This window comes from Staurois parvus, unplaced genomic scaffold, assembly GCF_062004578.1.
Source record: "Staurois parvus isolate SC_StPar_1 unplaced genomic scaffold, SC_StPar_1.0 ptg002019l, whole genome shotgun sequence".
In the NCBI taxonomy this organism is placed as follows: Eukaryota; Metazoa; Chordata; class Amphibia; order Anura; family Ranidae; genus Staurois; species Staurois parvus.
Window position 1 is genome coordinate 347,501 of NW_028319815.1, and position 26,736 is coordinate 374,236.

The window sequence follows — 26,736 nt, forward strand, 5'->3', positions numbered from 1 at the left end:
TGCTCACTGCCCGGCACCATAGAGCTTGATTGGCATTTGCCATTGAACACCAGAATTGTCAGGTCCACCACTGGCACCCTGTGCTTTTCACAGATGAGAGCAGATTCACCCTGAGCACATGTGACAGACGTGAAAGGGCCTGGAGAAGCCATGGAGAACATTATGCTACCGGTAACATGGTTCAGCATGACTGTTTTGGTGGTGGGTCAGTGATGGTCTGGGGAGGCATATCCATGGAGAGATGCACAGACCTCTACAGGCTAGACAGTGGCACCCTGACTGCCATTAGGTATGGGGATGAAATCCTTGGACCCATTGTCAGACCCTACACTGGTGCAGTGGGTCCTGGGTTCCTCCTGGTGCACGACAATACCCGGTCTCATGTGGCGAGAGTATGCAAGCAATTCCTGGAGGATGAAGGAATTGATACCATTGAATGGCCCCCATGATCGCCTGACCTAAATCCAATAGAACACCTCTGGGATATCATGTTTCTGTCCATCTGACGCCGCCAGGTTGCACCTCAGACTGTCCAGGAGCTCATTGATGCCCTGGTCCAGATCTGGGAGGAAATCCCCCAGGATACCATCCGCCGTCTCATTAGGAGCATGCTCCGATGTTGTCAGGCATGCATACAAGCACGTGGGGGCCATACAAACTACGGAGGACCATTCTGAGTTGCTGCAATGACATTTCAGCAAAATGGACTCGCCTGCTGCATCATTTTTTCACTTTGATTTTCGGGGTGTCTTTGAATTCAGTCTTCTGTAGGTTCATTACAAACAATGGGACATCCTTACGTTCCTAACACATTACCCCGTCCATATCAGTATAGATATCTAGCAGGAGATTTTTCCCCATTGAGGTCTAATGTGTTTTCAAAGTGTTCCTTTAATTTTTTTGAGCCGTGTATATGAACCGCCACTAAATCACAGTATTTGTAGCAATTCAAGCAAAACTGTGATTTACGGTGGTACCGGCTCTTCTCCTGTACTAGATGCTGGTAGGTTAACTGGCTCAACTGATGGCCTCCTTAGCTCCTAGGTGCTTGGATAAAGTGGAGAGGGATTATATATATAATTTGTATTTCTATCGTAGTGCAGGGAGGAAAAAGTATGTGAACCTTTGGACTTAATAACTGGTTGACCCTCCTTTGGCAGCAATAACCTCAACCAAACGTTTCCTGTAGTTGCAGATCAGACCTGCACAACGATCTGGAGTCATTTTGGACCACTCCTCTTCACAAAACTGTTTCAGTGTAGCAATATTCTTGGGATGTCTGGTGTGAATCGCTCTCTTAAGGTCATGCCACAGCATTTCAATCGGGTTGAGGTCAGGACTCTGACTGGGCCACTCCAAAAGGCGTATTCTGTGCTGTTGCAGCCATTGTTTTGTTGAATGACTTGTATGCTTTGGGTCATTGTCCTGTTGCATCACCCATCCTCTGCGGAGCTTCAGTTGGCAGACAGATGGTCGTACGTTTTCCTGCAAAATGTCTTGATAAACTTTGGAATTCATTTTCCCATCAATGACAACAATCCGTCCAGGTCCTGAGGCAGCAAAGCAGCCCCAAACCATGATGCTCCCTCCGCCATGTTTTACAGTGGGGATAAGGTTTTGATGTTGGTGTGCTGTGCCTTTTGTTGGTGTGCTGCGCCTAGGGAGAGTAGCAACAGTGCTAAACTTTCTCCATTTGTAGACAGTCTGTCCTACCGTGGACACATAAACATCAAGGCTTTTGGAGATACTTTTGTAACCCTTTCCAGCTTCATGCAAGTCAACAATTCTTGATCGTAGGTCTTCTGAGAGCTCTTTTCTGCGAGGCATGGTTCACATCAGACAGTGCTTCTTGAAAGCAGTAAACCCAAAACAGGTGTGTGTTTTTTAAGGGCAGGACAGCTGTCAGCAACACATCCAATATCATCACACTGATTGGAGTCAAGGTTGGCTCACTCCTGGCTCCAATTAGCTCTGGGAGAAGTCATTAAGCTAGGGCCTCACATACTTTTTCCTCCCTGCACTGTGAATGTTTACATGTTATGTACAATTAAACCATGGCAACATCTAATATTTGTGTAGTATTATGTTCAACAGACTGTGTTCTTCTATTGTTGTGACTTAGATGACGTTCAGAGCACATTTTATGCCCAATTCATGCAAAACTCCACGTAATCCCAAGATGTTCACATACTTTTTCTTGCAACTGTATGTCCCAAAATTCTGTGAAGTGCTGGAAATACAGTTGTGCTCAAAAGTTTGCCTCCCCGCGGAGAATTGTATGTACCAGGTTTAAAGAAAACATGAGTGAGCAGGCAAAACCCATTTCTTTTATTCCTTATGGGATTCCTATTCTGTAGGTCATAAAAGAATGGCCCAATCATAAAACAAAACATGGCGACAAGTAAACCAATGAAATGACCCCTGTTCAAAAGTCTGCATCCCCTTAGTTCCTAATTCTGTGTATTGGCCACTTTAGCATCAATGACAGCATGCAGTCTTCTGTAATAGTTGACTATGAAGCCCCCGAGTTCTTGCACGTGGTACAGCTGCCCATTCATCTTGGCAAAATGCCTCCAGGTCATGTAAAGTCTGTAGTCATCTTTCATAAACCGCACGTTTGAGAATTCCCCAGAGTGACTCGATGATATTAAGCTCAGGAGACTGTGATCGCCACTCCAGGACCTTCACCTTTTTCTGCTGTAACCACTGGAGGGTGAACTTGGCCTTCTGCTTGGAGTCACTGTCATGCTGGAAAGACCACTAGTGTCCCAAGTAGAGCTTTCGTGAAGAAGAATGCAAATTTTCTGCCAGTACTTTCTGATAACATGCTGCATTCATCTTGCCATCACTTTTCACAAGATTTTCTGTGCCTTTAGAGCTCACACCCCCCCCAAAACATCAGTGAGCCACCACCATGCTTTACAGAGGGGATGGTTTTCTTGTCATTTTATAGGCCTTGTTGACCTCTCCAAACATAGCGCTTATGGATGTGACCATAAAGCTCTATTTTGGTCTCGTCACTCCAGATTACAATGTTCCAGAAACCGTGAGGCATGTCAAGGTGCTGTCAGGCATATTGTGACCGGGCTTTTTTGTGGCATTGGCACAGTAAAAGCTTTTTTCTGGCAACTTGACCATGCAGCTTATTTTTGTTCAAGTATCGTCGTATTATTCTCCTTGAAAGAACCAAACCATCTTTTTACAGACCAGCCTGTATTTCTCCTGAGGTTACTTGTGGGTTTTTCTTTGTATCCTGAACGATTCTTCTGGCAGTTGTGGCTGCAATCTTTCTTGTCTACCTGACCTTAACTTGACAACAAGAGATCCCCAAATTTTCCACTTCTTAATAAGTGATTGAACAGTACTGACTGGCTTTGGATATCTTTTTATATCCTTATCTATCTTTATAAAGTTCCATTAACTTGTTACGCATGTCTTTTGACAGTTCTTTTCTGTTCTTTATGGCTCAGTATCTAACCTGCTCACAGGGCTGAATTTACATCCCAGGAGCCTATAGGCAGATAATTCTGAAGCGCACCCTCCCCCCCCCAAAAAAAAAGACTGACTTTTTTCTTGATAAAATGTTTTTATACAAATATTTTATATGTGTAAGGGGGAATGCTGTGGACTTTGATGTAAAGGAGAACACTGCAGACTGTTATGTAAAGGGGAACTCTGATGTAAGGGGGTCTCTGATCACCAGAGCCTCCCCCCCCCTTACACAAGAGTCCCCAGAGTTCCCCTTACATCAGAGTACTCAGAGTTCTTCATGACAAGAGATAGCCAGAGATAGTGGACATGATACAATAGATGGTTAGAGACTGCGTACATGGCACAAGAGATGGTCAGAAACTGTGTACATGGCACAAGAAATGGTCAGAGACTGAGGACATGGCACACGACATGATCAGAGACTGCGGACATGGCACACGACATGATCAGAGACTGCGGACATGACACAAGACATGATCAGAGACTGCAGACATGCACAAGATATGATCAGAGACTGCGGACATGGCACAAGACATGATCAGAGACTGCGGACATGGCACAAGACATGATCAGAGACTGCGGACATGGCACAAGACATGATCAGAGACTGCGGACATAGCACAAGACATGATCAGAGACTGCGGACATGGCACAAGACATGATCAGAGACTGCGGACATAGCACAAGACATGATCAGAGACTGCGGACATGGCAGAAGACATGGTCAGAGACTGCGGACATGGCAGAAGACATGATCAGAGTCTGCGGACATGACACAAGACATGGTCAGAGACTGCGGACATGGCACAAGACATGGTCAGAGACTGCGGACATGGCACAAGACATGGTCAGAGACTGCGGACATGGCAGAAGACATGGTCAGAGACTGCGGACATGGCACATGACATGATCGGAGACTGCGGACATGACACACGGCATGATCGGAGACTGCGGACATGGCACAAGACATGATCGGAGACTGCGGGCATGGCACAAGACATGATCGGAGACTGCGGGCATGGCACAAGACATGATCGGAGACTGCGGACATGACACACGGCATGATCGGAGACTGCGGGCATGGCACAAGACATGATCGGAGACTGCGGGCATGGCACAAGACATGATCGGAGACTGCGGCCATGGCACAAGACATGATCGGAGACTGCGGACATGGCACAAGACATGATCGGAGACTGCGGACATGGCACAAGACATGATCGGAGACTGCGGACATGGCACAAGACATGATCGGAGACTGCGGACATGGCAGAAGACATGATCAGAGACTGCAGACATGATACAAGAGATTGTCAGAGACTGCTGACATGATAAAAGAATTGGTCAGAGACTGGATTTGGAGACTTGCCCAGTTTACCCACTGTCTGTGTCCCTCTTCTCAGCATAGTCTGTGTCCTCTGTGGCAGTGCTGAGTGGGCACCATGTCTTTCAGCTTTACCCTCCGTTCACATCAAGCCTGACTTTGAAATGGTGCGATGATTTCAAAGTAGGGGGGACCTGCCGATTTCAGGTGCGATTTGCAAGACATCTGATACAGATGTCTATGCAAATCGCACCAAAAGTAGTGCATGTACTACTTTTGAAATCGGTGCGGAACCGAACAAGTCTGAACCGTACTGATATGACCTCTCCAATTGCGGACAATAGGGTGCGACTTGGCATGCAATTTGCAAGTCGCAGGGCATGCAAACTTCATGCCAAGTCGCATCCAGTGTGAACCAGAGCTAAGTGTCATACTGTCAGGCTGGCAGGAGGAACCTGCACCAGGGGGCACAGCGGGACTGTGTGCAGCTATTGCAGAGGATGGACTAGAGGATCCAGGTGGTACTGAAACCAGGGAGAGGATCAGATGAGGGACAGGAGCTTCGGTGTAGTAGATCCTCTTGTGCCTTCCTTGGCCACGACCCCTCCAGTCCTCCTTAGTTATTTGTAAACAGATCCAAGCAGCACCATGAAAACACTGGGTGTTCACTAGCTGGGCACTCCGGTTGCCCCCCTGGATGGATCTCCTGGACGGACATGCCTACAATGCATCCGTGTGAGAGCTAACAAACTCATTGACTATTTATACACAGACACTAATGGCAATTTAAAAAGCCACAGATGTGGGAAATGAACCTTTTAATTGCCATTTTAATCCATGTGTGTCACCTTGTGTGTCTGTACCGAGGCCGAACATTCCAGTGGGGGGCGGAGTCTTCTGATCCCAGGGGCGGAGTCTTCTGATCCGGGGGGCGGAGACTTCTGATCCGGGGAGGTGTCTTCTAATCCGGGCCATTTGGGGGATTTCTGTTATCATTAGGATTTAAAAATGAGCCAAACGACGATGTGATAATAAATGGCTTCATATGGTCATCATCCTTAATTAAAAGACAGTTTTTTAGCATGATCAGTCATATTTTTAATATCAAAACCAAAGTTTCAAGATTTCTGCCAGGGTATGCAAACTTTTGAGCACAACTCTAAGTATAATGGATTACTTAAACGTCAGCAGCCAGAAGCTTAAGCCATGTAGGAACCTGTGGAAGAGCACCTTCTGGGCCTACTAGGGGCAACCTTAACCACTTCCCATCCGGCCACTGTATATAAACGGCCAGACGGTGGCAGTGCAGGGGCAGGTTTCCATTCATAAACGGCACCCGCCATTTTGGATTGTGCTCGCTCCGTGGGAGCACGCGGCACCGCAATCCTGTGCCCGCTGTGTCCTCTGAACACAGAGGAACACCGATCGCTGTACGGGACCTCTGTGTGAGGTCCCGATCATGTGATCACTGATTGGCCAATCAGTGATCACATGAATAGGCCTCCCCGCACCCTGCTTGTGTGCGCTCCCTTGGAGCACGTGGCACCACGATCCAGTGCCTGCTGTGTCCTCCGGACACAGTGGAACACCGATCGTCAGACGGGACCTCTGTGCGAGGTCCCAATCATGTGATCACTGATTGGCCAATCAGTGATCACATGAATAGGTGTAAGCAAGATGTCACTTCTGACACTGATCTGAACACTGATCGTCAGACGGGACCTCTGTGTGAGGTCCCGATCATGTGATCACTGATTGGCCAATCAGTGATCACATGCAGAGTAGTAAGCAAGATGTCACTTCTGACATCATTGCTTACTACGTGTGAAATCTGTGAATGATCACCGAGGTCACATGGTACAAGGCTATTCACAACAGCCTTGTACCATGTGACAAGCTGTGACCAATTACAACTCTCACAGTAGTTTTCAGTGGCTGCAGGAATGCAGACAGAGAGAAGGAGAAATGATTGCTTTTACAGCCTTTATGGTTGTAAAAGCAATCAGTGTAAAAAAAAAAAAAAAAAATTTCATCACCCCCCACAAGTAGCACTATGGTGACATTGTACTGCTAGGGTGACAGTATGTTAAATAAAAAAAAAACATAAATAATAATATAAAAATGTAAAAAATGTTTTTAAAAAATTATAATTTATGGTTATAAACTAATTTGGGTTATTTTTTTTACTAAAAAGATAACTGAAAAATTTTGGCCAAGATTTATGAAGAAAGATTATTTATTTGCAAAATTTTATAAGAAAAACACTTTTTTCAAAATTTTTGGACTTTTTAATTTATATAGCAAAAAAAAAAAAACCCCAGCGGTGAATAAATACCAACAAAATAAAGTTTTATCTGTCTCAAAAAATGCTAAAAAATTCATATGGGTACAGTGTTGCATGACCGCGCAATTGTCATTCAAAGTGTGACAGCGCTGAAAGCTGAAAATTGGCCCGGGCAGGAAGGGGGTGAAAGTGTCCGGACTGGAAGGGGGGGAAAGTGTCCGGACTGGAAGGGGGGGAAAGTGTCCGGACTGGAAGGGGGGGAAAGTGTCTGGACTGGAAGGGGGGGAAAGTGTCCGGACTGGAAGGGGGTGAAAGTGTCCAGACTGGAAGGGGGGGAAAGTGTCCGGACTGGAAGAGGTTAACTCTTCGAGAAAGGTAAACTTCTCCAAAATGTGTTCCAAAGCCCAACAACACATTCTTACCTTTCCTACCACTCCAGTCAAATGCCAACAAGTTACTGGCTCCTTGTTGTGCTGCTTCTAACTCCCCAGAGACCTCAGTGCTGCAAAGCAGAGTTGATAACCACTAATGCAGGCCATAGATGGGTCAAAAATCGGCCAATTTTCCGTTAATGGGTTAATTGGTCAGCCGTTTTTCTGGATTTTGTCAGATTTTTTTTGATCGGTAAAGTTGGAAATAAATCGGCCGATCTTACCGATTGGCTGATTTTCGCGGCAATGGTGGGCAATTCGGCCGATCTTTTTACCGATAAAAAATCTGTGCATGAGCCGTGACCTGCAAGAAAAATAAGAAAAAAAGAAGCAGAAGAAAAAAAATAAAAAGAAGAAGAAGAAGAAAAAAAAAGAAGAAGAGGATGAAGAAGAAGAGTAAGAAGAAGAAGAATTCCAGTCCCCTATTATATTTGACATTAAAAAGTATTGCAGTTGCAACAATGTATCTATTTGTATCCGAAAAAACCATCTGTATCCGAAATGGATACAAATAGATACAATGTTGCAACCGCAATACTTTTTAATGTCAAATATAATAGCAGAGCTCTCTACAAGGGTTAGAAGTAATTGAATGCTGGCCGTAGACGGGAAGAAATTCGGCTGATTTTTTTTTACTGTTGGTGGTAACTTCGGCCTGTTGAATGACCGATTTTTTGTTTTTTTGTTAAAAAACCGGCCGGTTTTCTCCCCATCTATGGCCTGCATAAGTCTTTGTGTTGCCCCTGTTTAAAATATGTGGGTTAGGGCCACCAGAAAGAAGAGGTTATAGATATCTGAGAATAGTGAGAGATGCCTCCTAGCCCAGCTGTGCATCAATAGAACTCTTGGGTTGCACAAGGATTCGTGATTTCTGTGATTCGTGTGAGGGATGGTGAATCCCTCACATGAATGGAAGGTGAATCTCGTACATTGTAGACAGTTCCTTCAACTTATCGAAAAGTATGTAGTCTTGTTAGTACACTTTTCATACAAGGAGCCCCAAAAGGTCTATGAATGTACGCAATGAGTATAATGGATTATTTGTAGTTTCGCTTCCAGAAGCAGAAACCATGCAGGAACCTGTGTAAGAGCACCTTCTGGACCATGCTACAGACAAAAAGATATATAGAGAAAAGATATGGTTTTAGGTAACTACTAAAGGCAAGCTTAACTCCTTGACAAAGGGGGGTAATCTACAAAATTTCTTCCAATGCCCAACAACACATTCTCACCTTTCCGTCCCTTCACCACCGCTCCATTCAGCCACCAAGAATGAAGAAAATATCCAGTACTTACCAGTATGGAGGAGCATGTGACTTACTCGATTTGGACCCATGTGACAGCGCTTGCCCAGCCTTGTTACATGATGGTGGTGGGAAGAGAGTCCTTAGCACCGTGGAAGCTTTAAAGGGGACTTTCTCTCTCAGATTTGCTTCTCACAGGACTCCCTCCCACCTCCGCAATGTAACTTGCCTGCTTTTTTTTTCCATGGCTTGTTTACTGTTTTTTTTTTTTTTCTGGACCTGTCCACCACCACCATTCTTGCCTGGGCGAGAATGCGTTTCCCTGCTTCCTCGGACAGGGAAAACATGCAGGTACTGTCCTGTCAGGAATCCCTGTCATTCTGTTATGACCTATCCCAGGAGGCTACAGTAGACAGGGCATCCAACGGGTGGTAGGCAGACCTAGTGGTGTGTCATTGGGGACCAGCTTCAAGAACCCAACAAACAGCCAGCTCCTGATGACATAAGAAGGGAAGATGGCGTCCTGGGACCCACCTTGTGGCGGAGGAGCAGCAGGACAACGCTTTTGTCATCCAATAGAAAAAATGCTAATTATTATCTGACTGGCACAATGACCTCCTGTGTTGACAATGCAGCATGGCTGCTTGCTTGCATGGGACCCGGAAGCGTGTGGGAATCAGCACAGTAGCAGTGTAATAGCAATGTCCACTGCAGTGATTTCCAGCTTCTAGCAACCTGCAGGTGCTGATCTGTGTTTTTCTATTGCCCTGATGAAGCAGTAATTTCTAGCAGTCTCATGTAATACATCCGCTGTCTCTGACCATTTCGTGTATAGTGTCTGCAGTTCCTGACCATCTCCTGTATCATGTCTGCAGTCTCTGACCGTCTCTTCTATCATGTCTGCAGTCTCTGCCCATCTCCTGTATCATGTCTGCAGTCTCTGACCATCTCATGTATCATGTCTGCAGTCTCTGACCATCTCATGTATCATGTCTGCAGTCTCTTGACCATCTCATGTATCATGTCTGCAGTCTCTGACCATCTCCTGTATCATGTCTCTAGCCTCTGACCATCTCATGTATCATGTCTGCAGTCTCTTGACCATCTCTTGTATCATGTCTGCAGTCTCTGTCCATCTCCTGTGTCATGTCTACTATCTCTTACCTTTTCTTCTATCATTACTGCAGCCTCTAACCATCTCCTGTATCATGTCTGCAGTCGCTTGACCATCTCTTCTATCATGTCTGTAGTCTCTGACCATCTATTATATCATTGCTGCAGTCTCTGACCATCTCTTCTATCCTGACTGCAGCCTCGTATCATCTCCTGTATCATGTCTGCAGTCGCTTGACCATCTCTTCTATCATGCCTGCAGTCTCTGACCATCTATTATATCATGTCTGCAGTCTCTGACAATCTCTTCTATCATGACTGCAGCCTCTGACCATCTCATATGTCATGTCTGCAGTCTCTTGACTATCTCTTGTATCATGTCTGCAGTCTCTGACCATCTCCTGTGTCATGTCTGCTATCTCTTACCATTTCTTCTATCATTACTGCAGCCTCTAACCATCTCCTGTATCAAGTCTGCAGTCGCTTGACCAACTCTTCTATCATGTCTGCAGTCTCTGGCCATCTATTATATCATGTCTGCAGTCTCTGACCATCTCTTGTATCATGTCTGCAGTCTCTGACCATCTCTTGTATCATGTCTGCAGTCTCTGACAATCTCTTCTATCATGACTGCAGCCTCTGACAATCTCTTGTATCATGTCTGCAGTCTCTGACCATCTCCTGTATCATTTCTGCAGTCTCTTGACCATCTCCTGTATCATTTCTGCAGTCTCTTGACCATATCTTGTATCATGTTTTCACTCTCTGGGCATCTCTTATATCATGTCTGCAGTCTCTGACCATCTCTTCTATCATGTCTGCAGTCTCTGACCATCTCTTCTATCATGTCTGCAGTCTCTGACCATCTCTTCTATCATGTCTGCAGTCTCTGACCATTTTTTGCATCCTGCCTGTGGTCTCTGACCATCTCCTGTATCACACCATTAGTCTTTGGCTATGTCTTGCTATGCTGACACTGCATATTTACTGAATTTTATGTGTGGCCTTATGGTGATGTCGAGGGCTGCACTTGAGGTCTTCCATATGAATAAAGTTGATTACCACTGTTCTAGATGGATCCCACAGGTATGGGTTGAACTTGGCAATTCTTCGACTTTTCTTTCTTTTCTTTTTTTTTTTATATACAGTACATCAGATCATAAAAGGTACTATGCAATAAGCAGACGAAGGAGATTTTAGCGCATATATATATACAGGCTATAACATACAGTGAACTTCAATCCTCTCAATGTACATTATGACCAGTAACGTACTTCTATTGAACGCAGGTTACACAGAAAAGCAGAGGGCTCAGGCCGCCGACCTCCACCTTGAGCAGAACCTCCAGATGGGACGTGTGGGTGACATCGCAGGTGAATTACAAACCTCCCGGTCGAGTTCAGAGGGGAGGATTCCCCGAGTACAGTGTGAAATATAAGTACAACACAGTTATTTGTTTTACTTTAAATGAGAAATGGTGTGTGAAATAGTTTGCTGTGGGCAATTATATGGAGCAATAGAAATAATTACAGGGAGCAGTTACATAAAGCAACGAGTAGATGGAGATATGGATTGTGTATAGAGCACTAGAAGGAGTCGGAGCGAGAAGTTATTGTAATTGAACAATAGGAAGACTTGTAGACGGTTATGTGCCTATAGAACAAACCGAGTGATTACCGGAGATTGCTTGGTGGATAATAAGCAGGGCTGAACTGATGTATAGAGCTTTCTATGAATAATTATCGGAGCAGAAAAATATAGACGTATGGAGGAAAAGAGGGATCCATAATACGAGAGGGACTATAGATTATAAAGAAGAAACAGAACACATAGAGGGTTATTTACTAAAACGGGCAAAATCTGGTGCGGTTTCCTCCCACACTCCAAAGACATGCTGCTAGGTTAATTGGATCCTGTCCAGGGGCGGACTGACCATTTAGAAACACGGGCACTGCCCGAGGGCCCGCGGTCAGTATGGGGCCCCATGAGATGCCCCTGGTACCTTTTTCATAGGCTTTTTTGAGTTTGGGCAAGGACACAGGGGCCCCATGATCCCCTATTGCCCGGGGGCCCCATGAGTTGTCAGTCCGCCCCTGAACCTGTCTAAATTGGCCCTAGTATGTGTATTAGGGTCGTTGGTTCAAATCCCAAAATCTGGTGCAGTTCTGCGTAGAAACCAATCAGCTTTCAGCTTGTATTGCCAAAGCTTAACCGAACAAGCTGAAGTTAGGGGCAGCACAGCGGCTAAATGGTTAGCACTTCCATCTGGCAATACTAGGGTTGTCAGTTCAAATCCCACCCACAGCACCACCTGCCTGGAGTTTGCATGTTCTCCCTGTGCCTGCGTTGGTTTCCTCTCGGTACTCTGGCTTCTTCTCATATTCCAAAGACATGATGGTAGGTTAATTGGATCCTGTCAAAATTGGTCCTAGTATGTGTACTAGGGTCGTTGGTTCAAATCCCAAAATCTGGTGCAGTTCTGCATAGAAACCAATCAGCTTTCAGGTTTTTTTGCCAAAGTTTAACTGAACAAGCTGAAGTTAGGGGCAGCACAGTGTCTAAATGGTTAGCACATCCGCCTGGCAGTACTAGGGTCATTAGTTCAAATCCCACCCATAGCACCACCTGCCTGGAGTTTGCATGTTCTCTCCGTGCCTGCATGGGCTTCCTCCCACACTCCAAAGACATGCTGCTAGGTTAATTGGATCCTGTCTAAATTGGCCCTAGTATGTGTATTAGGGTCGTTGGTTCAAATCCCAAAATCTGCTGCAGTTCTGCGTAGAAACCAATCATCTTTCAGCTTGTATTGCCAAAGCTTAACTGAACAAGCTGAAGTTAGGGGCAGCACAGCAGCTAAATGGTTAGCACTTCCATCTGGCAGTACTGGGGTCATTGGTTCAAATCCCAACCACGGCACCACCTGCCTGGAGTTTGCATGTTCTTCCTGTGCCTGCGTGGGTTTCCTCCCACACTCCAAAGACATGCTGCTAGGTTAATTGGATCCTGTCTAAATTGGCCCTAGTATGTGTACTAGGGTCATTGGTTCAAATCCCAAAATCTGGTGTAGTTCCGCATAGAAACCAATCAGCTTTCAGGTTTTATTGCCAAAGCTTAACTGGACAAGCTGAAGTTAGGGGCAGCACAGTGGCTAAATGGTTAGCACATCCGCCTGGCAGTACTGGGATCATCAGTTCAAATCCCAACCACAGCACCACCTGCCTGGAGTTTGCATGTTCTCCCTGTGCTTGCGTTGGTTTCCTCTGGGTACTCTGGCTTCCTCTCATATTCCAAAGACATGCTGCTAGGTTAATTGGATCCTGTCTAAATTGGCCCTAGTATGTGTATTAGGGTCATTGGTTCAAATCCCAAAATCTGGTGTAGTTCTGCATAGAAACCAATCAGCTTTCAGCTTGTATTGCCAAAGCTTAACTGAACAAGCTGAAGTTAGGGGCAGCACAGCGGCTAAATGGTTAGCACTTCCATCTGGCAATACTAGGGTTGTCCGTTCAAATCCCACCCACAGCACCACCTGCCTGGAGTTTGCATGCTCTCCCTGTGCCTGCGTTGGTTTCCTCAGGGTACTCTGGCTTCCTCTCATACTCCAAAGACATGCTGCTAGGTTAGTTGGATCCTGTCTAAATTGGCCCTAGTATGTGTATTAGGGTCATTGGTTCAAATCCCAAAATCTGGTGCAGTTCTGCATAGAAACCAATCAGCTTTCAGGTTTTATTGCCAAAGCTTAACTGAACAAGCTGAAGTTAGGGGCAGCACAGCGGCTAAATGGTTAGCTCATCCGCCTGGCAGCACTGGGGCCATTGGTTCAAATCCCAACCACGGCACCACCTGCCTGGAGTTTGCATGTTCTCCCTGTATCTGTGTGGGTTTCCTTCGGTTTCCTCCCACGCTCCAAAGACATGCTGGGAGGGTAACTGGTTCCCGTCTAAATTGTCCCTAGTATGTGTATGTATGAATGTGAGTTAGGGACCTTAGATTGTACGCCCCTTGAGGGTTAGGGACTAGGGTCGTTGGTTCGAATCCCAACCACAGAACCACCTGCCTGGAGTTTGCATGTTCTCCCTGTGCCTGCGTGAATTTCCTCCAGGTACTCCGGTTTCCTCCCACACTCCAAAGACATACTGCTAGGTTAATTGGATCCTGTCTAAATTGGCCCTAGTATGTGTATTAGGGTCGTTGGTTCAAATCCCAAAATCTGGTGTAGTTCTGTGTAGAAACCAATCAGCTTTCAGCTTGTATTGCCAAAGCTTAACTGAACAAGCTGAAGTTAGGGGAAGCACAGCGGCTAAATGGTTAGCTCATCCGCCTGGCAGCACTGGGGTCATTGGTTCAAATCCAAATCATGGCACCACCTGCCTGGAGTTTGCATGCTCTCCCTGTGCCTGCGTTGGTTTCCTCTGGGTACTCTGGCTTCCTCTCATATTCCAAAGACATGCTGGGAGGTTAATTGGATCCTGTCTAATTTGGCCCTAGTATGTGTACTAGGGTCGTTGGTTCAAATCCCAATATCTGGTGCAGTTCTGCATAGAAACCTGCACCTGCGTGGGTTTCTTCCCGCACTTCAAAGACATGCTGGTAGGTTAATTGGATCCTGTCTAAATTGGCCCTAGTATGTGTATTAGGGCCATTGGTTCAAATCCCAAATCCTAAAATCTGGTGCAGTTCTGCATAGAAACCAATCAGCTTTCAGGTTTTATTGCCAACAGTTAACTGAACAAGCTGAAGTTAGGGGCAGCACAGCGGCTAAATGGTTATCACTTGCCTGGCAGTACTGGGGTCATTGGTTCAAATCTCACCTGCCTGTAGTTTGCATGTTCTTCCTGTGCCTGCGTGGGTTTCCTCCGGGTACTCCAGTTTCCTCCCACACTCCAAAGACATGCTGGTAGGTGAATTGGATCCTGTCTAAATTGTCCCTAATATGTGTATGTATGAATGTGAGTTAGGGACCTCAGATTGGTCGCCCCTTGAGGGTTAGGGACTGATGTGAATGTACAATATATATGTAAAGTGCTGTGTATGTTGATGGCGCTATATAAGTACCTGAAATAAATAAATAAGAAGCTGATTGGCTACCATGCACAGCTGCAAGAGATTCTGAATGCACTGGTTTTAGTACATCCCCCCCATAGACTGCTTTACATTTTATAGAATCCTTAATCATCAGTGTAGATTGTGGGAAAAAATATTTTTAATTTGTGGAAGGAAATCAAAAATCATAGTAAATTGGTGACTCAAAAAGTAAGAAAGAAAAACAAGAAAAAGTTAAATCTGACCTCCAGGTATGATGCGTATTGTATAGTTATAATGGTTCAGCTTGGCACAGTGTAGATCTGTATACCCGAGGGGCCTCCGGGGAAACTGACAATCACTGTAGTAGTCGGTGCTACTACAGCGATGGCCACAATCTTCCAGCTTCTGTGCCGAGCGGATTCATCTCTGCACACTGGCCACAGGTTTGCTTGCTCATCACTACCATTAGTAATAGAATACCTTGGATTTTTTTTTTCAAGGAATACTAGGGATTCTCTGATTGCTTTTACATGGTGCCAAGCTGGACCAATATAACTACAATACACATTGAACGTTGTTTGACAATTAGAAAACAAAACTTATAAAACTGCCATCCTGTCTAGCCCGGTATTTCTCAACCTTTATTCAGTCTAATCACCCTTCACAAGCATAAAATGTCTCAATGGGAAACCTGAGCCTGCGATGAATCACACAACCACCTTGATGAAATTACATCAGAGGTGCCCCCCATCACATCAGATCTCCCCCTTCACATTAGGACCCCCCTCATATCGGAGATCCTCATTCACATCAGAGGTCCCCCACAATGTCAGCAGTCCTCCCATCACATTAGAGGTGCCCCTCATCACGTCAGAGGTCCTCCCATCACATCAGAGGCCCCCCATCACGTCAGAGGTCCTCCCATCACATCAGAGGTCCTCCAGCACATCAGAGGTCCTCCATCACATTAGAGGTGCCCCCCCACACACTACATCAGAGGTGCCCCCATCACATCAGAGGTCCTCCCATCACATCAGAGGTCCCCCAGCACATCAGAGGTCCTCCATCACATTAGAGGTGCCCCCCCACACACTACATCAGAGATCTCCCATCACATCAGAGGTGCCCCCCATCACGTCAGAGGTCCTCCCATCACATCAGAGGTCCCCCAGCACATCAGAGGTCCTCCATCACATTAGAGGTGCCCCCCCACACACTACATCAGAGGTGCCCCCCATCACATCAGAGGTCCTCCCATCACATCAGAGGTCCCCCAGCACATCAGAGGTCCTCCATCACATTAGAGGTGCCCCCCCACACACTACATCAGAGGTGCCCCCCATCACATCAGAGGTCCTCCCATCACATCAGAGGTCCCCCAGCACATCAGAGGTCCTCCATCACATTAGAGGTGCCCCCCCACACACTACATCAGAGATCTCCCATCACATCAGAGGTGCCCCCCATCACGTCAGAGGTCCTCCCATCACATCAGAGGTCCCCCAGCACATCAGAGGTCCTCCATCACATTAGAGGTGCCCCCCCACACACTACATCAGAGGTGCCCCCCATCACATCAGAGGTCCTCCCATCACATCAGAGGTCCCCCAACACATCAGAGGTCCTCCATCACATTAGAGGTGCCCCCCCCACACACTACATCAGAGATCTCCCATCACATCAGAGGTGCCCCCCATCACATCAGAGGTCCCCCAGCACATCAGAGGTCCTCCATCACATTAGAGGTGCCCCCCCACACACTACATCCGAGGTGCCCCCCATCACATCAGAGGTCCTCCCATCACATCAGAGGTCCCCCAGCACATCAGAGGTCCTCCATCACATTAGAGGTGCCAACCCACACACTACATCAGAGGTCCTCCCATCACATCAGAGGTGCCCCCCCATCACAGCAGAGGCGCCCCCCACACACACTACATCAGAGATAGAAAACTTATAAAATCCTGTCTAGCCCGGTATTTCTCAACCTTTTTTCAGTCTAAGCACCCTTTACGTATACGTTTAACCTTTAAGTATAAAATGTTTCAATGGGAAACCTGAGCCTGCGATGAATCACACAACCACCTTGATGAAATTACATCAGAGGTGCCCCCCCATCACATTAGAATCCCCCTCATATCAGAGATCCTCATTCACATTAGAGGTCCCCCACAATGTCAGCAGTCCTCCCATCACATTAGAGGTGCCCCTCATCACATCAGATATTCCCATCACATCTGAGGTCCTCCATCACATTAGAGGTGCCCCCCCCCACACTAAATCAGAGGTCCTCCCATCACATCAGAGGTGCCCCCCATCACATCAGAGGCACCCCCCCATGACATCAGAGGTCCTCCCATGACATCAGAAGTCCCCCCATCACATCAGAGGTCCTCCATCACATCAGAATCCTCCATCACATCAGATATTCCCATCATGTCAGAGGTCCCCCCCATCACATCAGAGGTCCCCCAGCACATCAGAGGTCCTCTATCACATTAAAGGTGCCCCCCCCCCCACACACTACATCAGAGGTTCTCCCATCACATTAGAAGCACCCCCCATCACATCAGAAGTCCCCCCATAACATCAGAGGTCCTCCATCACATCAGAATCTTCCATCACATCAGATATTCCCATCATGTCAGAGGTCCCACCCATCACATTAGAGGTGCCCCCCCACACACTACTTCAGAGGTAGAAAATATATAAAACTGCCATCCTGTCTAGCACGGTATTTCTCAACCTCTTTTCAGTCTAAGCACCCTTTACAAGTATAAAATGTCTCAATGGGAAAACTGAGCCTGAATCACACAACCACCTTGATGAAATGACATCAGAGGTGCCCCCCCATCACATCAGATCTCCCCCTTCACATTAGGACCCCCCTCATATCGGAGATCCTCATTCACATCAGAGGTCCCCCACAATGTCAGCAGTCCTCCCATCACATCAGAGGTGCCCCTCATCACGTCAGAGGTGCCTCTCATCACATCATATATTCCCATCACATCAGAGGTCCCCCCATCACATCAGAGGTCCCCCAGCACATCAGAGGACCTCCATCACATTAAAGGTGCCCCCCCCCCACACTACATCAGAGGTCCTCCCATCACATCAGAGGTGCCCCCCATCACATCAGAGGTGCCCCCCATCACATCAGAGGCACCGCCCATGACATCAGAGGTCCCCCCATGACATCAGAAGTCCCCTCATATCAGAGGGTCTCCATCACATCAGAGGTCCCCCCATCACATCAGAGGTCCTCCCTTCCCATCAGAGGTCCCCCATGATATCAGAAGTCCAACACATCAGAAGTCCCCTCATGACATCAGAGGTCCTCCACCACATCAGAGGTCCTCCATCACATCAGAGGTCCCCCCATCACATCATAGGCACCCCCATGACATCAGAGGTCCCTCCATGACCTCAGAAGTCCCCCCATGACATCAGAGGTTCTCCACCACATCAGAGGTCCTCCCTTCCCTTCAGAGGCCCCCCATCACATCAGAGTGTCCCAAAATAAATCAGAGGTTTATTTCCTGAGATAGGGCGTCTGTCTTTTCCTGATTACTGGAGGTGGCTCTGCTGGATCAGAGCCATGTGTTGCCGTGGTGTGGGTGAGCCGACTGCCATCAGCAAGGCAACGAATGATGGTGTTCAGGATGCTGATTCATGGCAAGCTGGGTCCTGTGCTTGCAGCACCCTGGAGGAACCTAAACAACACCCCAGTCGAGAAACACTGATCTAGCCAGTGCCATGTCCTTCAAAATGGATCACTCATTTGAACATTTCCTACACAAAGATTTTACAAAACAGAGCATAAAAATATGCCTTAGAGGGGATCTCTCTTACATTTTCCAAAATGTTAGGCAGTAATCTCTAATGAGCATTTTACTCCTGTCACCAAGCAGATGACTAGGAGGTATCTACTTAGACTTGAAAAGAAACCATTGTGCCTCTAGTACAATGGTGCCCATATGGGTTGTACAATACGCATAGAAAACAAAACATGTCTTATTCAAATGCCTGGCGTTGTACCATAGTGACACTGTACTACTTGTGGGGGGTGATGAAGATTTTTTTTTTTACACTGATTGCTTTTGCACCCATAAAGGCTGTAAAACCTCTGGCATGAGTTCCAGGTCTTATTAGGGTTGTGCTGGTGGAGGCTCAGGTGACCTCAGAGCAGCAATATGTCTTTTATAACTCTAATATGGAGTTTCTCATCGTGGAGGGTTGTCGCTGTCAAATGACGCTGTGATGGCTAATAGTAAACACTAAGGCCCCATGTACACGGGACACTTCTGAACGATGGAAACTGACTGCTGGAAAACGTTGGTTAAAAAATGTCTGCTTAGCCACGTTTGCATAACGTGTTTATGAGCGCTTGCGTTTAGAAGCGTTTTTTAAAGATAAGCACAGGAGAACCTCCCAAATACCCAGAATGCACTGAAAAGTGGTAAGTTATTAACTATTTCAGACTGTTTCAGAGAAGTAAAGAGAGTAGAAGCAGAGACATCAGTATGTGTGGGTATGGGCAGCACAGTGGCTAAATGGTTAGCACTTCCGCCTGGCAGTACTCGGATCGTCGGTTCGAATCCCAGCCACGGCACCACCTGCCTGGAGTTTGCATGTTCTCCCTGTGCCTGCGTGGGTTTCCTCCGGGTACTCCGGTGTCCTCCCACACTCTAAAAGACATGCTTGTAGGTGGATTGGCTCCTGTCTAAATTGGCCCTAGTATGTATGAATGTGAGCAAGGGACCTTAGATTGTACACCCCTTGAGGGTTAGGGACTGATGTGAATGTGCAATATATACAGTCAGGTCCATAAATATTGGGACATCGACACAATTGTAACATTTTTGGCTCTATACACCACCACAATGGATTTGAAATGGAATGAACAAGATGTGCTTTAACTGCAGACTGTCAGCTTTAATTTGAGGGTATTTACATCCAAATCAGGTGAACGGTGTAGGAATTACAACAGTTTGCATATGTGCCTCCCACTTGTTAAGGGACCAAAAGTAATGGGATAATTGGCTTCTCAGCTGTTCCATGGCCAGGTGTGTGTTATTCCCTCATTATCCCAATTACAATGAGCAGATAAAAGGTCCAGAGTTCATTTCAAGTGTGCTATTTGCATTTGGAATCTGTTGCAGTCAACTCTCAAGATGAGATCCAAAGAGCTGTCACTATCAGTGAAGCCATCATTAGGCTGAAAAAACAAAACAAACCCATCAGAGAGATAGCAAAAACATTAGGCGTGGCCAAAACAACTGTTTGGAACATTCTTAAAAAGAAGGAACGCGCCGGTGAGCTCAGCAACACCAAAAGACCCGGAAGACCACGGAAAACAACTGTGGTGGATGAGCGAAGAATTCTTTCCCTGGTGAAGAAAACACCCTTCACAACAGTTGGCCAGATCAAGAACACCCTCCAGGAGGTAGGTGTATGTGTGTCAAAGTCACCAATCAAGAGAAGACTTCACCAGAGTGAATACAGAGGGTTCACCACAAGATGGAAACCATTGGTGAGCCTCAAAAACAGGAAGGCCAGATTAGAGTTTGCCAAATGACATGTAAAAAGCCTTCACAGTTCTGGAACAACATCCTATGGACAGATGAGACCAACATCAACTTGTACCAGAGTGATGGGAAGAGAAGAGTATGGAGAAGGAACTGCTCATGATCCTAAGCATACCACCTCATCAGTGAAGCATGGTGGTGGTAGTGTCATGGCGTGGGCATGTATGGCTGCCAATGGAACTGCTTCTCTTGTATTTATTGATGATGTGACGGCTGACAGAAGCAGCCGGATGAATTGTGAAGTGTTTTGGGAATATTATCTGTTCATATTCAGCCAAATGCTTCACAACTCATTGGACGCTTCACAGTGCAGATGGACAATGACCCAAAGCAGACTGCAAAAGACACCAAAGAGTTTTTTAAGGGAAAGAAGTGGAATGTTCTGCAATGGCCAAGTCAATCACCTGACCTGAATCCGATTGAGCGTTTCACTTGCTGAAGACAAAACTGAAGGGAAAATGCCCCAAGAACAAGCAGGAACTGAAGACAGTTGCAGTAGAGGCCTGGCAGAGCATCACCAGGGATGACACCCAGCGTCTGGTGATGTCTATGCGTTCCACACTTCAGGCTGTAATTGACTGCAAAGGATTTGCAACCAAGTATTAAAAAGTGAAAGTTTGATTTATGATTATTATTCTGTCCCATTACTTTTGGTCCCTTAACAAGTGGGAGGCACCTATGCAAACTGTTGTAATTCCTACACCGTTCACCTGATTTGGATGTAAATACCCTCAAATTAAAGCTGACAGTCTGCAGTTAAAGCACATCTTGTTCGTTTCATTTCAAATCCATTGTGGTGGTGTATAGAGCCAAAAATGTTAGAATTGTGTTGATGCCCCAATATTTATGGACCTGACTGTATATAAAGCACTGCATAAATTGATGGCACTATATAAGTACCTGAAATAAATACATGTGTTGAGATTAGCTGAGGTGTGAGTTGCTCATTAACATTTCTTTTGTTTCCAAGGGTGGGAAAGGTGTCTGGTGGAGGGAGTCATTAAGGCCACCTGCCAGGGCATCTTCATGAGGAATTTCAGGTGTGAATGGTCATTAACCACTTCCAGTCCGGACACTTTTACCCCCTTCCTATCCAGGCCAATTTTCAGCTTTCAGCGTTATCACGCTTTGAATGACAGTTGCGCAGTCATTCAACGCTGTACCCATATTTATTTATTTATTTATTAATTTTTTAGCATTTTTTTGAGACAGATAGAGGTTTATTTTGGTGGTATTTATTCACCCCTGGAATTTTTTTTTTTTTTTTTTGCTATATAAATGAAAAAATCCACACATTTTGAAAAAAAGTATTTTTCTTATAAAATTTTGCAAATAAATAATATTTCATCATAAATCTTGGCCAAAATTTATTCCGTTATGTTTTTAGTGAAAAAAAAAATAACCCAAATTAGTTTATAACCAAAAATTATAATTTTTCTAATTTTGTTTTACATTTTTATTTTTTTTTATATTATTATTATTATTATACAGGATTTATATAACATATAAATGGGGTGTGCAGCGCTATACAGATAAATACACTATATTAGATATGGCAAAAAAGAAGAAGTCCTGTAAACTGAATGGTAAACAGTCCAAGGTAATATGTATGATTTCAATCCAAATGGGTATATTCCAGCATCCTGACATGAAGGTGTAGAAAGATTGCCCACTCACCGGAAGTGCAATTTTAATGTGCACATAGAAATTCTATGTAGCCGGAGGTCCCGTGAAGGTACAGCCTGGTGGTAAAGGTATCCTCTGGTGGTTGTTGAGGTGACAGCTGCCAGGGATGATGGTCTGGACCTGTTTCCCAAATCCTCCAGCCTCGGTGGACTCCTGGAATGCTGGGCTGAGATGTGAAGGCAGTGGATAAATATGATGGCCACCGGATCTCCTGATCCGGTGGCGTGACGTCAAGGCGTGCAGGGGCTCCTCCTAGACGCGTTTCATGTAATGACACGTCTGCTGTACAGTTCAGTACAAGAGGGTTAGGAGGACCCTGATCCTTGGAGCTTACAATCTAGGAGGGTGGGGCTAGTGGTACAAAAGGTAGTAACTGTGGGGGATGGACTGGTTGGAAGAGTAGAAGATTCCATTATTAGCTGAGGGCAGGAAAGGCTTCCCTGAAAAGAGAGGTTTTCAGAGATCGCTAAAAGTGAGCAGAGTAGGCAATAGTCTGATAAATTGGGGTAGAGAGTTCCAGAGGATGGGGGAAGCTCTGGAGAGGTCCTGGAGACAAGCATGGGAGGAGGAGACAAGGGAGCTAGAGAGTAGGAGGTCTTGCGAGGAGCGGAGAGTACGGTTTGGGTGATATTTAGAGACAAGATCGGTGATGTAATTTGGGGCGGAGTTATTAATGGCTTTATACGTTATTGTTAATGTTTTGACTTGTATCCGTTGGGCAACAGGAAGCCAGTGGAGGGATTGGCAGAGAGGGGTGGAGGACACTAGTGAAGGTCAGTGGAGGGATTTGCAGAGAGGGGTGGAGGCCAGTGGAGGGATTGGCAGAGAGGGATCGAGGACACTGAGTGGAGGTCAGTGGAGGGATTGGCAGAGAGGGATGGAGGACACTGAGTGGAGGCCAGTGGAGGGATTGGCAGAGAGGGGTGGAGGACACTGAGTGGAGGTCAGTGGAGGGATTGGCAGAGAGGGATGGAGGACACTGAGTGGAGGCCAGTGGAGTGATTGGCAGAGAGGGGTGGCAGATACAGAACGGTTAGTAAGGTGGATGAGTCTGGCAGCAGCATTCATGATAGACTGAAGAGGGGATAGCCTGTGATGAGGTCGGCCAATGAGGAGGGAGTTACAATAGTCAAGGCGAGAGATAACCAGGGAGGGAATAAGTTGCTTAGTGGTTTCAGAGGTTAGGAACGGCCGTATCTTGGAGATGTTGCGGAGGTGAAGTGTACAAGATTTGGACAATGATTGGATTTGGGGCTGAAAGGACAGACAGGAGTCTAGGATTACACCTAGTACCCTGGTATGAGGGGAGGGACTGATGATTATTAATATATTATTTATGTTTTTCTTTTTCTACATACTGTCACCCTAGCAGTACAGTGCCACCATGGTGACACTGTACTACTTGTGGGGGGGTGATGAAGATTTTTTTTTTTTTTACACTGATTGCTTTTGCTCCCATAAAGGCTGTAAAAGCAATCATTTCTTCTTCTCTCTGGCTGCATTCTTGCAGTCATTGAGAACTACTGTGTGAGCTGTGATTGGTCACAGCTTGTCACATTATTATTATTATACAGGATTTATGGCACCAACAGTTTGCTCAGCGCTTTACAATATAACTGGAGACAATACAGCAACAATACAGTTCAATACACGAGGAAAAGGAGGGCCCTGATCCTGGGAGCTTACAATCTGTTGTGAATAGCCTTGCACCATGTGACCTCTGTGATCATTCCCAGATTTCACACGTAGTAAGCAATGATGTCAGAAGTGACATCTTGCGTATACCTATTCATGTGATCACTGATTGGCCAATCAGTGACCTCGCACAGAGGTCCTGTACGACGATCGGTGTTCCACTGTGTCCGGAGGACACAGCGGGCATCGGTTCGCGGTGCTGCACACTCCCAGGGAGCGTGCACAGTCCAGAATGGCGGGCACCGTTTATGAACGGCAACCCGCCCCTGGACTGCCACCATCCCGCCGTTTATATACAGCGGCCGGACAGCAAGTGGTTAACATATCTTTTGTTTCCAAGGGTGGGAGAGGTCTGAGGTGTGAATGGTCATTACAATGTGTGACAAGCTTGGTAGGAACATCCTGTGTTCAGTGTTTTGTCCATCTGAGTACCTTGAAAACGCTTTCCATGCATTTTTCATGATGAAAAAAGGCTCTGGACAGCATCGGGAACTGGAAGAGTTAAAAAAAAATTTCAAACGCAAATGCTTATAAACGCATTTAGCCGCATTTACAATTGTTTTGCATTTGACACTGATAAAATCTACTCCTGAATGCAAGTTTGCTGCGTTCAAAAAAAGACTGTAAACTCAACTGCCTGTAAATGACTGTAAATGACGATGTGTACACGGACACATAGGAAAACATTAGGGAGAGTTCAGGGGCTGCTGAAAAAAAATGCTGAACAGCAACTAAACGTGCGTTTATCATCTGCAGTGTACATGAACCCTTAGAGGGGCATTTATACAAAATATTCATAGCTGTTTATCAAAACTGTATGTAAATGAATTATGTGAGAATGAGGCAAATGTTCTCACAAAATATTCTCTACATATTAAAGTGGTTGTAAACCCTTCATATACCCAGTGAAATGACTGGCCTCAGGTGATACACAGAGATGAAACAAATCCTCCTACAAAAGTTGTACCTGTTTATCTGAAGCCATCTGTCTCCTTCATCCGTTCAAAGTTTAGAATTTAAACAGCATCTCCCAGCTCTGAAAAACAGCGGGGAGCTGAAGTTACACTCCTCAGAGCTCAGTGAGGAGAGCTCTTTGAGCTGATTGGAGAGAAGGGACACCCTCCCCTCTTCACAGAGCTGAGGCTGTCAATCACGGCTGTTCCCTCCCCTGTCACCATTTTTCTTTTGGTGTCAGGTAAACTTGTCAGAAGGGACTCCTGCTGATAGCAGAGGAAGGAGACAGCGGATAGAAATGACATATAGTGCTGGATTGAAGTACACAGTATAAAGGGTTTGCTTTGTTCATATTTCATAGGTTTACAACCGCTTAAATGTCAATGGAGAAAATACTACATTATTGCTACTAGCCATCTGGTGGCCATAATGGGGTATTTCCCTCATTCACACATTCGATGTGCAGAGAATATAGCCTGAGAACATTCGATTTTGCCCCATTCCTACAGAACACATTTACATGAATTTTCGATAGACAAACAGCTGTAAAAATATTTTAAAAATACACCTCTAACTCTGTTGTGGGCGTGGTTCTTCCTTACAAGAACTGTCCAAATCTGCAGCTTGTCCTCAATTTCTACAGACTAGATATCCCATGGTACCCTGCTTCCTGCAAGCTGGGATCCTTGTACTGACTCCACCTTCTGAAACTTCTCCTCTCAGGAGGCAGGCTCTGTGAAATGTGCGACACAGCAATGCCTACTCCAGGGGTTTAGTAACTGACCGTGGGCCACAATGAAATAAATTGGTTCCGAATTTAGATTTTTTTTGTTTTTAAATAGTATAAATTAAATTTTCCGGAATGCCAGCAGGAGGGAGGTGAGGAGCGGCCAGCTTTCATTGGCTGCAGGAGGAAAATGGAGGGGATCGGTTCCTGTATTTGCCACCCCTCCTGTCCAGTTGTAAGACAGAATGTGACAGGGAGGCTGTATGGGCCCCCTGAAGCATGGGGCAGGGTTGCCATTGTTTTTTTTTTTTTTTTTTTTAATTTAACTTTTATTTGATTTTCCATTATAAAAAGAAAAACATATTTATAAAAATAATTCACATGTACACATTCCATAATACCCCCTTATACCCCCCCCCCCACACCCTTCCCCCCTCCTCTTTCTGACCTATACCTTCTCTCATATTTTTCCATTTATCTCTAACAATGCTCACCCTCAAAATCACAGACCATACATGGGTCGAATTCCAAACAAATTTTCTTTAGAAAATCTCAAATTTTGTGCGATTTGTAATTTGATGGCACCACCATTGATTTCAAAATTCAACCAACCAAGCCTTCAATTTCTCCTCACGTTGCTACAGAAAAGAATTTTCATGGCCAAGAATTTTCTTTTCTTTCCAGGTCACAGCTTTATATTTCTTGTACGATTCTCCCATGATTGACTCGAAATTCGTTTGTTTTTCAAAGAATTTCCAACATGTCCGATCACTCAAATTTGATGGTCACACGAAAATCGTCCGTTTCTGTGACCCACTAATGGTGCGAAATTCGAACTTAAATTCTTAGAAAAGATTTTCGAAAGAAAATTATTTTGGAATTCGACCCGTGTATGGCCGGCTTAATGCAGGCCATAGATGGGTCGAAAACCGGCCGATTTTTATAAAAAAACAAAAAATCGGCCGTTCGATCGGCCGACGTTACCACCAACGGTAAAAAAATCGGCCGATTTTCGTCCCGTCTGCGGCCGGCATTTTAACTTCTGTCCCTGCAGAGAGCCCCGCTATTATATTTGACATGAAAAAGTCTTGCGGTTGCAACAATGTATCCATTTGTATCCATTTCGGATACAGATGTTTTTATTCGGATACAAATAGATACATTGTTGCA

At 45.6% G+C, this 26,736-nt stretch overlaps 1 protein-coding gene across 1 annotated transcript in view; it reads left to right on the top strand.

Moving 5' to 3' along the window:
- The window catches only part of LOC149433028 (IQ domain-containing protein H-like), a gene marked incomplete at its 3' end in the record, with an annotated part of 143,088 nt that overhangs the window by 84,064 nt on the left and 32,288 nt on the right, over positions 1–26,736 (top strand). The window contains exon 11 of the mRNA XM_089664741.1: positions 11,178–11,261. Within this exon, the coding sequence (XP_089520867.1) occupies positions 11,178–11,261 (84 nt within the window). The remainder of the gene's footprint in view (positions 1–11,177; positions 11,262–26,736) is intronic.